We start from the raw sequence: 14,425 nt of genomic DNA on the forward strand, positions 1-14,425 counted from the left end.
TCCTCTTCTGCTCTCTAACTCACTGCACCTTTGGCCCGCTTGACTACCATGGGGTCTAGAGCCTTCAGTCATTCTGCCCCCCGCCTATGGACCTCTCTCCCACAAGACAGTCACAAGACTGACTCTCTTTCAACCTTCAAATCTCATCTCAAAACGCACCTTTTCAAACTGGCATATTCAGTCTGATCCACGCTTCATTGAGTTTGGTGCAGATGATGATGTTATACTTATCTGTTGTGTTAACTTCTTATTGTCTACCTGCTTTGTTTTGATGCTCTGCTGTCTGATACAGTGCTGCTTGTTTTTTACTGTGTTCTCTAAGGTGCCCACAGATAAAATGTTTTATTGTTATCATCATCATCATCATCATTATTATTATTATTTTTTTTTTAATCAGCAAAACGGTTTGACAAAATTCACGCTGGATACCCTTCCTGACACAACCAGTAACCCTCTGGACGGGGGCACAGGTAAAGCACAGGATGGCGCCACATATACAAACAACCTCCCTGAAATCAGTTGCTATTGTCTAACATTCCTGATTGTTGTGTCCAGAGATGAACTTAATCCCAAATCAAGTATTGTCTGAGAAGATCTGTGCACCAATAAGAAACAAACAGGCGAGAACAAGACTGGGTGCTAACTGAAGCTACAGTCTACTACAGGGGTCCCCAATAGGCGGCCCGCGGGCCACGTTCGGCCCGTGACGGGTTGATTTACGGTCCGCAAGAATTTTTGGAGAAATGCCAGAAGGAAGAATTTTTTTATTTCCCTACCAAAAAAAAATATTTTTTTTTCTTAGTAAAAGTAAGACTAGTAATATATCGAAAAATAGATGAAAAATCTCTGTTTAAATTATAATACCTGCAACGTATCGACACCAAAACAAACTAATGAACAACAATCTGCTGGAGGTTGAGTGGCCCGTGGTTTTAAAAGTGGCCCTGAAAACGGCCCGCTATGAAAGGTAATTGGGGACCCCTGGTCTACTACTACTACTACTATTACTTCTACTACTACTACTACTACTACTTCTACTACTACTGCTACTACTTCTACTACTACTTCTACTACTACTTCTACTACTACTAGTAGTACTTCTACTACTACTTCTACTACTACTACTGCTACTACTACTACTACTACTACAACTACTACTGCTGCTACTACTACTACTTATACTACTACTGCTACTACTACTACTGCTACTACTTTCGGCTGCTACTGTTAGGGGTCGTCACTGTGGATCATCCATTTCAGTCTAAGTCTAAGTCAGTCTAAGTCTAAGACAGGGGCATGGACCCACGTGCTGTTGCATCATGGTACCTTTTTTGTTTCTAAACTGTGTTGAAACAGTTAAGTTGTGTTCCACTTGATGTCTGACGTCAGAAATTCTAGCTGGTTGGTCACAAAAAGAAGTGCTGCACCTCCCAGTGGCCAGACTGGAAATAACAGGGGACAAATATGGACACCCACAAGAGACTGATGTTAATATGGCTGGCATTATGTCAGTAATATTTGGCAATGTAAACTGGCCCATTACCAAATAAATGTATCAGCTGTGTTGTAAATTAATATTTCAAACTTGTGTTTGGCCATTTAACACACAGTTTTTATTTTTCATAAAGTTGAGACCATTCAATGTTGAAAATCAAAATTATATGTATTTAAGAGAAGACATTGTGAATAATGCTGTGTACTATTATGCTATACAGCCTTGCTGAGCTCTAATAACTGCATCTTGGTGACCTAAAGACTGAAAAGAAACGCTCTGAGTTTCACACTTCAACTTAAAGGACCAGACGACCCCATTTTTCCAGTAAGAAGTTGAAATTTCGGACTTACCAGCACATCCGGAACACATAAGTGCATAGTGTAGTATATGTTTTTGTGCTCACATTAAAATGTGCACTCACAACTCTTTTAAAAGAGATACGTATGTATGTGTTTATTGAAGACATTGATCACTTCTCCTACTTCGGCAGCCTTCTCTCCTCATAAACTGACATCGAGTCTGAGGTCAACCATCTCCTGAGTTGTATCAGTGGTGCTTATGCCAGACTCAGTAAGAGTCTTTGAAGACCGAGACCTAAAGGCCCAAACAAAACTCCTGGTCTATAGAAGGGTGGTTCCCCCCACCCTGCTGTATGAAGCAGAGTCATGGACCACCTACAGCAGGCACCTGAGAGTCCTGGAACAATACCGCCAAAGATCCTTATGAAAGATGCTGAGGATCAGCTGGAAGGACAGACGCACCAACATCAGTGTTCTGGAAGAAGCCAACATGACTAGCATCACCACCACAATAATGCAGCACCAACTCTGATGGACAGGCCGTGTCATCCGCATGTCCAACACACGTCTCCCCAAAGAGATCCTGTACCCCAGCTGAAGGAAGGTCAGTGAGCTCCCGGCAGGCAAAACAAAAAAACCGTTTCAAGGACAATATCAAGCCCAGTCTGAAGAAATTCACCATCACATCGAGCACCTGGGAAGACATTGCACTGGATAGATGCTCCTGGAAGAAATCCGTGCAGGAGGTAGCTGCATGTCATGAAATGGAGCTCCACTGTGCTGCAGAGAAAAAACCACAGCACCACAAGGAGACAGAGAACAAGACTCAACCACCACCACCAACCACCAACCACTTTCCCCTGTCCACACTGCACCAAAGTATGTGGATCGCAGATCTGCCTCTACAACCATCTGAAGACCCACAAGTAGACAAACCAATTGAGAGGACAGTCATACTCGCTTCGAGTGACCGCCGATGATGATGATGATGATGCATGTGTGTACGTATGTACTTATGTTTAATGATAACTGTTGCTCAATTCTGATGGTTGTAAAGCACTTTGGCACAAACCTGGCTTGGTGTTGAGTTGCTCTAAAAATAAATGTGACCTTGACCGAGACCTTGTTATTATATCACATGACAGGAACATGTTATAGGAAATGTTCCATCATCTCAGCCTCAATAACATCCTCAAACATTTTATGAATGTTGCAGTGAGAATGTTATTCCTTTATTTTGAGACACTGTGGTAATGTTTCATAAAATAAGATTATATAATCTGCTACCTCAACAACATCCCCAAAACATCCTCACAATGCTGCAGAGAAAACCTTCTACCTGTGTTAGAATACCACACTACAGGAAGTCTGTGAATGTTCTCATTCATCCAGGTCATGGTTGTCCAAAGGAATTGAATCGAGTGCAGCTGGATTTGGTACATATCCGTGAAGACGTTTCGCCTCTCATCCAAGAGGCTTCATCAGTTCGTGCCTTTCTGACTAGACCAAGCTAGTCTGACTGGCTGGTGATGAAACTCAGATATCTATCCTCTTTGGAGTCGTTATCAGAGCTATTGATGTCAATGGCTCTTTGTGATCCGATGTTAAGCAGCGACGGTCGTTGGAGGTGTTAGTTTTGACTTCGTTAGTGCTCCATTCAGTGGTCATGAGTCGTTGGAGCCGTTAGTGACCGACTGTTGTTCTTGGAGGCTAGGCTTCTTGAGTCTCCTGGGTAGAGATGAAAGGACGGTATTGTTAGTGGGAGGTAGGTGGTGTGGCAGACCTCCTTCTCTGTTGAGGGATGGTTTTTCCAGTTTCACATAGATGGCTTCCTTCACCCCTCTTTCAAACCATCTATCTTCTCTGTCCAAAATGTGTACGTTGCTGTCCTGGAAGGAGTGTGTCTTCTGTGTAGATAGACTGCTGAGTCTTGTCTTGAGGAGTTTGGCCTTCTCTGTTGGGCCATCTGTTTGTGTAGTGGTTGTTCGGTTTCTCCTATGTATAGGTCAGTGCAATCCTCATTGCATTGTACAGCATACACCAGATTGCTTTTCCGGGTGTGTGGTACCTGGTCTTTGGGATGAACCAGTCTTTGTCGGAGTGGGTTGCTGGGTTTGAAGTATACCGGGATGCGGTGTTTGTTAAACATTCTCCTGAGTTTCTCGGAGACCCCAGAAACATACGGGATGACTATGTTATTCCTTGTGTTCCTCTTCTCCTCATCGCTCACCTGGTTGGTCTTTCTGGAACGTGTTATGTTTTCATAAAGGTCCAACTGGGGTAGCCGCAGGTTTTTAAAGCTTCCCTCAGGTGTTTGTGTTCTTCTCGATGGGCCTGAGTGTTGCTGGGCACATTATCAGCTCTGTGTTGCAGAGTTCTGATGACGCTCAGTTTGTGTTCCAGAGGGTGGTGTGAGTCGAAAAGTAGATATTGTTCTGTGTGTGTAGGTTTCCTGTAAACCCCAATGTGGAGGCTCCTGTCTTCCCCAATGTGGACGTCACAGTCCAAGAAGGGCAAACTGTTGTACTTTACGTCTTCCCTTGTGAAGTTAATGTTCTTGTCCACTAAGTTGATGTGTTTGGTAAACGCTTACACCTCTTATGTTTGGATTTTGACCCATGTGTCGTCCACATATCTGAACCAGTGGCTCGGAGGTGTTCCTCTGAAGAAGTTCAGGGCCCTGTGTTCTACCTCTTCCATATATAAGTTGGCTACAATGGGAGATACCGGTGAGCCCATTGCACAGCCGTGTTTCTGTCTGTAAAACTGGCCCCTGAATTGGAAATATGTAGTGTTCAGGCAAAGGTCCAGTAGTTGGAAAATCTGGTCTGGGCTGAGGTTGGTCCTATTGTGGAGGGTGTTGTAACGTAGCAAACGTTGCCTCACAGTTTCCAAAGCCTTCATGGTTGGGATGCAGGTGAATAAAGAGGTCACGTCGTAGGATACCATGGTTTCATCCGGTTCCAGTTTTACGCCTTGGACCTTGTCCTCGAAATCAATGGAGTTTTGGATATGGTGAGGTGTTTCGCCCACTAAAGGGGTCAAGATGTTGGAACTCCATCGAGGTTTAGTGGCAGTGGGTCTGGGACTGACTTCACCCTGACCATCGGTGGAGTCCAAGCTGAGGATACAGCAGTTTACTACTGTCAGAGTCTCCACAGTATCAATAGTCAGGCTGTGTTCACACGGTGATAGAGAGCCGTACAAAAACCTCCTTCTGTTTCACAGTGACTGATCTGCCAGCTGGGACATAAGCTCTATAACAACAATGATAATAATAATAATAATAGAAATAATAATAATAATAATATAATAACAATGACAACAACAATACTAAACATAATAATAATGATAATGGTAATAATAATAACAATAATATTAATAATAATAATAATAATAATAAATATAGCCGCAAGCGGCGATTAATGGGGTCCAAGCAGTATTGCAGCCGCCATGTGTCCGATCTGTTTCATATTTGGTACATGGCTTCTATGTGCCACAAAGAATAAGCCTATCAAATTTCATGAAGATTGGCCGTTCACACTAGCAGATATTAGCTGCTGAATTTTGATTGGCTGTTTGGCAGCCATTTTTGTAATCAAGCTAATCAGCACTTTAGACAATGTAGCCAAATGGGTCCAAGTATAAGTATACCAAATTTCAGATTTTTTGATCAAGCGGTTTTTGAGATGTCGGATTACTTGGGTCGCCTTTAATATGTCGTGTAGACCGTGGAATTAGATACCACACAGGACACAATTACTTCCGGGGTTGTTGTAGCTTTAATTTTATTGTTTGAACCTTCGAATGCAGATCGTTTTACTGAGTGCATAAATTCCTGTGTCTTTCGAGCAAACAGCTCATAAATGTTCACAGATGTGGCAAGTTTAACAGAAAAGATTTTAAAAGGAAAATAATAAATACAAAATACAACATACGGTGGAAAATACGGCAGTGGACTATGTATGTTAAACAGGGTTTAACAAAGACATGTGGAACTTCCTGAAGACCGCGCAACTTCTCACTCTGTCAGTTACCTTTAAACAGAATTAAAATGCATATAAAACCTTTACATTTCCCTTACTGCCCAAATACAATGGCATGGTGTGGCTTTATGCACGCCAACATTACCTTGTCATGCCTGCAATGGCGAACAGTGGTCGACGGCTCGCGCCCAAAATCACCGAACATCAACTCCAGTAGCGTCCAAATCAAACCATCTTGTCAAATTACCGACATACAATATTGTTTGGAATAATGTTACAGGTATATTTCACAAGATATTTACCCCTACTTACTGCGGAGTCAGAGCACCGTCACACCACAATCTTCAGGTGCTCCACACAAGAAAAAAAGAAAGAATACCCAAGATGCACTTGGATAACTTGCACAGAGTTACAATAAAAGTCCGCAACACTGCCACTTACTGGTCAAAACATGCAACGACAACCAAAACTATAAAAATACACTCACAATCTGCTTCACAATTTAAATACATAAAATGACATTTTACATGGCTTGACGGTGTAACAATTACATATATTAACAGATAAACTATACTAAATTTAAGTGGAAAATCATTTAACATATTTAACAGATTTACCACCCGGCTACATACTCCCCTGCAAATATAGTCAACGTCCTCGGTGACTACGAAACATGAACTGACTCAAATACTCTCTGCAAGGCCTTTTCAAAGAGAGCAGCACCCAGGCTTGTCAAAACCTTAGAGACCATGTCTGTGCTGACTGAGACTGCATTACAGGCTGACTTTGGCAGATGAAATGGGTTTGAATGAGATCCAGCCATTTCCCGCTTGCTTTTCCTAATGGCAGGTTTAGGTGCATAGGTTCTACGTTCTGCTCCACCAGCATCATCTGTTGGTGCAGGCCTGTCCCTGTTTTCAATAATGGGCAAGTCACTGTCGCTAACGTCTGGATGCACATCATTAACACATTCTGTTTCTGTGCCACAATTTCTCATATCTGAATAACCTTCCTCAGGTCCTTCACCGTCACTCTCATCTGTGGGTGCTGTCACAGGTAAACTAACACTTTCTGCTGCAAGAGGCAGGTTAGGTACTTGCACAAGCCGGCGAGGGATGACTTCCTCAACAATAACAAAATCAGTCTCAGGTGACTCAGGCTCATCCTCAGCTACAGGCTGTGTAGTGGTCTGTAACCTAGTTCTAGTTCTTGGTTTGGGAACTGGTTTTGCATAAGGTCGCAACTCTGACCTATGAACTCTTTTAATGGGACCTCTCTCAAAAGGTTCAACGGTGTGTGTGGTACCCTGGACTGTTGAGGTCCATGTGTCCTGAATCTTATGTCTACCTGGGGGTCTGTGACATAGGAAAACCAACTGACCAATGTCCACAGGAGGACAATACACCTTCTCATTTTGCAGTGAGATCCTCTCAGCTGCCTTCTGCTCTGAGTACTCTCTGGCTCTCTCGTGTGCCTGTCTGAGTCTCTCCTGATGAACAGACAACCAATCCTGCTTCCTGTCTGACACACACTCACGCCCTAATAAAGCATCTACTGGGAGATGTGGCTGTACCCCGAAAAGCAAATAATAAGGCGAGTACCCTGTGGTGGAATGAGGAGTGACATTATAGGCATATACTACTTCAGACAGATGCTCTGGCCAACACTTTTTTTTCTCTGGTGGGAGTGTCCTTAACAAGTCATGGAGTGTGCGATTGTATCTTTCACACTGACCGTTTCCCTGTGGCCTGTAGGGAGTTGTCCGTGTCTTTTTAACCCCATAGAGTTTGCACAGCTCTGCTATAATTTCACTCTCGAAATTTCGACCTTGGTCTGAGTGGAGTCTCTCTGGGACCCCATATTTCATGAACCACTCCCTGAGCAAAACTTTAGCTGTAGTGTCAGCCTTCTGGTCTTTGGTAGCATACGCTTGTGTGAACTTTGTAAACACATCGGTCACAACAAGGACATTTTCACGGCCATCTGAAGCTGCCTCCAACACTGTAAAATCAACAGCCACCACTTCTAGAGGTCGGGAGGCCAGGAGTGCCTGAACTGGAGCATGGATTTTTGGCTGAGGCATCTTGGTCAAAATGCACCGCTCACAGTTTTTAACCCAGCTTTCAACATCCTCGCATAGCCCTACCCAAAAACACCTCTCTCTTAGCAAGTTTACAGTGCGCTCTATGCCCTGATGTCCCATGTTGTTATGTACATTTTCTAGAACTTGGTCCCTCAAACAACTAGGCACAAGTAACTGCCACACTTCTCCATGACGTGGGTCTGTGATAACCCTGTACAACAACCCTTCTCGTTGTTGTATGCATCTCCATTGTTTCAACAATCTTTTCACTTGACTAGACAGGGCTGCTCTCTCTCTGGGACATGGCCTCCTCCCCCGATCCCAAAATGCCCTAAACTCTTTTAGGGTGGGGTCACCGGCCTGAAAACCTACCAGCTCCTCTCTGGTATAACCTGGCAGTGTGGGGGTGTTGCCCTGTTTAGTACCTGTCTCACCAGACCTCGACTCCCCAGCACGGATCTGTCTCACTTTGTAACACTCCAGACCTCTAGAGACAAGACCAGGATCCAGAACTGTTCCTCGCTCAATCAGGTTACACACAGTGATACAGTCGTCAAAATCCGAGTCAGGGTCTGTTTCAGGCTCCCCTGCAAACTCCTGCCTAGAGAGAGCATCTGCGGCGGCATTACTGCTACCAGGACGGTACTTAACCTCGAAATCAAAAACAGACAGTTGCGCTACCCACCTCTGCTCTATAGCACCTAACTTGGCTGTCTTGAGGTGGCAGAGGGGATTGTTATCAGTCAGGACAACAAACTTTGAACCAAGCAAGTAACCCCTGAATTTTTCAGCAACTGCCCATTTTAAGGCAATCAACTCCAACTTCATGCTACTATAATTACGGTCATTCTTCTCAGCCTGGCGTAGTCTGCGGCTAGCATATGCTATGGCACGTCTGGTGTCACCTTGCTGCTGACACAATACAGCGCCTAATCCATGCTGACTAGCATCTGTCTCAACTACGAATGGTTGTGTGAAGTCGGCAAAACCCAAAATGGGAGCAGAGGTAAGTTTTTCCTTTAACTGCTCAAAGGAAGAGTCACACTCTGGTGTCCACATATTACAAAACTGGTGACCTACTTTCCCAGTTTTCTTCACACCTGAACATTTGTTGACTAGGTCATGCAGTGGCCCGGCAATCTGTGAGAAGCCTCGAATGAATCTCCTGTAGTAACTACAGAAACCCAAGAACGACTGCAGCTCTTTGGCAGTGGTTGGGACCTTCCAGTTCTTAACAGCAGAGACCTTGGAGGGGTCAGTTCCTATACCTTCTGCTGACACCTGATGACCCAAAAACTTTACTGACTGTTGTAAAAAAGCACACTTCCTCAACTTCACCTTAAGGCCCGTCTCTGCCAGTCTCTTAAACACAGTCTCAAGTCTCTCCAAATGCTGCTCAAATGTCTCTGAAAAAACCAAGATGTCATCTAGGTAGACCAGGAGTATCTGAAAAATGAGATCATTCATAGTAACTTGCATAAGTCTCTGAAATGTAGCTGGACCGTTACAAACACCAAAAGGCAGTCTCACATACTCATATAGACCAAACGGTGTAGTAAATGCAGTCTTAGTCCGATCTCTCTCATGCATAGCTACCTGGTGGTATCCGCTCGCCAGATCTATGGTCGAAAAGAACTTTGCCCCTCTCAGCGCATCAAAACTCAAATCAATTCTCGGGAGCGGGAATGCATCACGTCTTGTCATTGAGTTTAATTTCCTGTAATCGACACATAGCCTCAGACTACCATCTGCCTTTCTCACTAGTACTATGGGCGAAGCATAAGCACTGGAGCTTTCTTGAATGACCCCTTTTTTTAGCAGCTTGCCAATATGTTCCCTGACTTCACTGTACTGTGTGGGTGGGATTCGTCTGTATGGCTGTGTTACAGGTATGTCATCTGTCAGATGGATCTCATGTTGTACTTTGTCAGTGTGGCCTAGATCTTCATCTTCTGTTGCAAACACAAAAGAGTACTTCTCCAGTAACAAAGTCAGCTGTGCTTGCTGTTCTGGGCTACCACAAAAATTGAGCTTGCCGAGAATTTCCTGCACATCTGTCGGTGTTTCAGGATGTTCACTGATACTCACTTGTTCAGTGTCTGCTGAGATTCTCTGGAACAGTACCTCACAAAGCTCATCACTTTTCACACAGTCTACCTGAGTCAAAACCCCTAGCCTCGTCCGTGGCCCTAGCCAGATATCTTCATCAGACATGTTCATGACTCGGACTGGAAAAATGTGATTGCCCGATGAAACCAAAGTAGGCACAACAACCAAACCTCCAGGAACGGGGACACCCACAGACTCCAGCAACAAAAAAGAACCATCCTCACTCACGGTCCTGAGTCCCCTAGCCATAACTGTAGCAGCGGATGAAGCAGGTATATGGACTACATCCTTACCAGCTACCCTAGTGAAAGAGAGTCTGTCTGTTGCATGTACTGCATGAAGATGATTAAAAGCCTCTCTCCAGTTTGAGTCAAACCTCTCCTGCAGTGTGGTGTCAAACTCAGTGTGTACTAGCTCTCTGCATTTTTTGACAATGTTCATCCCTATTAGACCTGGAACAGAGGAAGAGTGTTCAGAATCTTTAACTATCAGAAAACCTCGCTCTGGGATAGTCAGACCCATGGCTTCTACATCAAGCTCCACATAGCCCATATAGGGTATGTCTAATCCATTAGCTGCAGTGATCTTTAACCACTCAAATGCCGGGTGAACGTCTTCGCCTTTCACTGACAGGTGTTCCCTGAAAAAACTCTCAGAAATTGTACTGACCTGGCTACCAGTGTCAAGTAAGCAGGACACTGTAACACCTCGTAGTTTCACCTCAACAGTTTTACATTCTCCGACTGCACGCTCTAAGATCCTGCTTCTGTCTGGAGTCTCTTTTGGTGAGCCAGCTTCCTCCCCTCGAGTTGTGTGGCTCATGACAACTGAGGGTGCGAGTTTTCCTGCACTACATAAGAACTAGGTGTTGCGTCCCCTTGACCCCCTCTGGCCGGTGAGCATTTTCTTGCAATGTGACCTATGCCTCTACACTTGAAACAGATAGGCTGACCATCTGGTGTGAACTTTGGCTGGGGTCTAGGTCGTGGCTTGGGCTCTAGGAATGTCTGTTGAGTGCTGCGCTTACTCAGTTCACCTACAGTAAAGGCTAGATCAGCAAGTGTTTTGCCTAACTCTGCTAGCTGTTTTTCCTGATGGGCTACTGCTCTCCGAACATCATTTAATGCAGTACCTTGGTCATTGTTTGTTTTAATAATAGAGCACTGGGTTTCTGGAACCTCTGATGTAACTTGGTTGCTCTTTATGACCCTGGGACGATGAGATCTGCTGTCCTCCATCTCCCACAGGAGGGCCTCGTTCCTCACATCTAGAAGACTGCTCTCTGGTTTGTCCCTAACCATTTTCCTGAGTTCACGCCTGAGTGCTGCTTCTCTTAAACCCTCAATAAACTGGTCTCTGAGCACAATTTTCTCATTACGCATTACATCTGTGGACTGTTTCACTACAGAGCTCAAAATCTGGGATAGTGCATGGGAGTAGTCACGGAGGTCTTCTCCATCAGTTTGGTTACGGTTGTAAAAGGTCTGCAAAAGCTGTGTGGAACTGCGCTTTTCCCCAAATGCATTGCTCAGGTAAGAGTATAAATCACTGGGCCCCACTGACTGACCCCTCATGCATAGTCGCACCTCTTCCAATGCAGGGCCATGCAATAGAGATAGTATATAGTCACATTGTTCTTCTGTTGTTTGCTCTCTGTATCTTAAAACCCTTTCAACCTCTTCAATAAACTCTTCGACAGATCTCCTGTCTGTACCACACTCCCCACTAAATGCTTGGATCTGGCGTTCTCTTGGAACGTAGATGTATGAACGTGTGGGTGCACTGTTATCACTTGCTCTCTGAGCCCTTGCTTCACCATTTAACCTGGTGAGCTCATCTCGCAGTCTGGCAAGCTCTTGCATGGTGGTCTGCATTTCTTTTGTAGCACCTTCACCTATACCCATTATGCCACCTGAGGTGTGGCCATTATCATTACGTGAATTCCCTTCATCACCAGAATCACTAGACATAATGATATATTAATCTTTTCTCAGTCCAGTATAAATGAGGATATTTAGTTCAAAACCTGGTTCAAGGATACTACAAGGACAGTCTTTAACTTGGAGCCTTGCTGGATCTTGGTCTTTGTAGCTGAAGTTAGCGCTGGAGTCCTCTGCGCTGGTACGGCTGAGTCGTGTGAAACAGGAAGCACCAGAACCTCTTAGATGCCCTCACGTCATCTCTCGCTGGTCACCACCTCCACAGCAGGATGGCTTCAGACTCAACACCAACGGACGTCACCAGCAATCTTCACCACTGCCGTATTTTTTTTAAGTAAAAATAAGCCACTCTGTTGCCAATTTTTAAAAAAAATGTTTTAGCTACACCCCACTCCTGGTACCAAAATTATGTAGCCCGTGGAATTAGATACCACACAGGACACAATTACTTCCGGGGTTCTTGTAGCTTTCATTTTATTGTTTGAACCTTCGAATGCAGATCGTTTTACTGAGTGCATACATTCCTGTGTCTTTCGAGCAAACAGCTCATAAATGTTCACAGATGTGGCAAGTTTAACAGAAAAGATTTTAAAAAGGGAAATAATAAATACAAAATACGGTGCAAAATACGGCAGAGGACTATGTACGTTAAACAGGATTTAACAAAGACATGTGGAACTTCCTGAAGATCGCGCAACTTCTCACTCTGTCAGTTACCTTGTCATGCCTGCAATGGCGAACAGCGGTCGACGGCTCGCGCCCAAAATCACCGAACATCAACTCCAGTAGCGTTACGGAGTCAGAGCACTGTCACACCGCAATCTTCAGGCGCTCCACACAAGAAAAAAAAGAAAGAATACCCAAGATGCACTTGGATAACTTGCACGGAGTTACAATAAAAGTCCGCCACTGCCACTTACTGGTCAAAACATGCAATGACAACCAAAACTATAAAAATACACTCACAATCTGCCTCACAATTTAAATACATCAAATGACATTTTACATGGCTTGACAGTGTAACAATTACATATATTAACAGTTAAACTATACTAAATTTAAGTGGAAATCATTTAACATATTTAACAGATTTACCACCCGGCTACATAAAGGAGCTTTTATTCAAATCTCTCGGCTGTACATGTCCACCTGTCCGTCAAGGCATTGGAGAGCGCAGTTCTGGGTTTTGGCGCTTTTGCACCTAATATTTATATCCTTTCTGGGCGGGGTTACATCCGGTCAATAACCTGTAAAATCCATCAGTAGTTCCGTATCCACAGTGAATGATAGAACATTTATCAATACACCACATTCCTCCCCAGAAACTTTAAACCTCTCATATTTTCATCTGAACAACAACAACAAAAATAAAACCCGTTTTCCACCCACAGCAGTGACATTCTTTTTCCTATTACAGTCAACACTCAATGAACAGTTGTTTACAATCATTGTTTCTCCTAAGCAGATTATAAAGTTAACCTATCAGGTGCTCGTCTGTTTCGCTGTGGTCTGGTGCGTGGTGTTTCCGTAGCAGCAGATGCTTCATCTCTTTCCAGTTCACCACTGGGTACCACCTCCGTTTCTGGAGCCCTGACAAACATATGTTCTGCAATGTCAAATTCTGGGTCTCCTGTGTTGTCTGTGGTCTTATCTGTGATCAACTGGTCAATGTGTTTCTTGAGGGTTTGCCCCTCTACCTTGACTAAGTAAGTCACTGGCCCTAGAGCTCGCTCTATCACCCCTGGTTTCCATTTCTTCCCATCCCCTCCCCGAAAATCCCTAACCTTCACCTTCTGATTGGGCTGGAGGGTTCTAGGACTGCCTGTAACCTTTGTGTGTTTCTCTTGCATCTGTGCTGAGAACTTTGGCTTTATCAGCGACAACCTGGTTCGAACCTGTCTTTTCAGAAAGAGCTCAGCTGGGGATTTCCCTGTGGTTGTTGATGGAGTGTTCCTATAACTAAACAAAAAACTATCAATGCACCGTTGCACTGGATACCCATATTCCTTCTGCTTCTCTAAAGACTGTTTAAAAGTCTGGACCAACCTTTCTGCCTGTCCATTGGAAGCTGGATTGTAAGGAGCGGACTTGATGTGTTTGACACCATTTTGTTCTAAGAAGGTTTCAAACTCCCTCGACACTAGCTGTGGGCCATTATCTGAAACGACCACTTGGAGGAGCCCCCACGCTGCAAAGAGGCCCCTCATTGCATCTACTAGGGCTGTAGCTGTAGTCCTGGTCATAAGCTTGACCTCTGGCCAACGCGAGTATGCATCACTGACCAAAAGAAACTGCTGTTTCCCTTTTTCTGCAAAATCGATGTGGATTCGCTCCCATGGCTGCTCTGGCCATTTCCATGGTTTTACGGGCGCTTTGGTGGGCAGGTGTCTGTTTTCTTGGCATAAAATACAATTGTTTACCATATTTTCTATTTCCTGATCTAAGCGTGGCCACCAAAAATGGCTTCTGGCTACTGCTTTTGTCTTCACAATGCCCACATGCTCTGCATGCAA

General features: G+C 44.3%; 1 gene segment (V, D, J or C); it reads left to right on the top strand.

The window, feature by feature from the left end:
- The first annotated feature begins 960 nt into the window (after positions 1–960).
- The window catches only part of LOC130120408 (Ig lambda-2 chain C region-like), a 32,559-nt gene continuing 19,094 nt past the window's right edge, over positions 961–14,425 (top strand). The window contains 1 exon segment of the C gene segment in view: positions 961–967. Coding sequence covers positions 961–967 — 7 coding nt within the window.

This window comes from Lampris incognitus, chromosome 11 (genome assembly GCF_029633865.1).
Source record: "Lampris incognitus isolate fLamInc1 chromosome 11, fLamInc1.hap2, whole genome shotgun sequence".
NCBI lineage: Eukaryota > Metazoa > Chordata > Actinopteri > Lampriformes > Lampridae > Lampris > Lampris incognitus.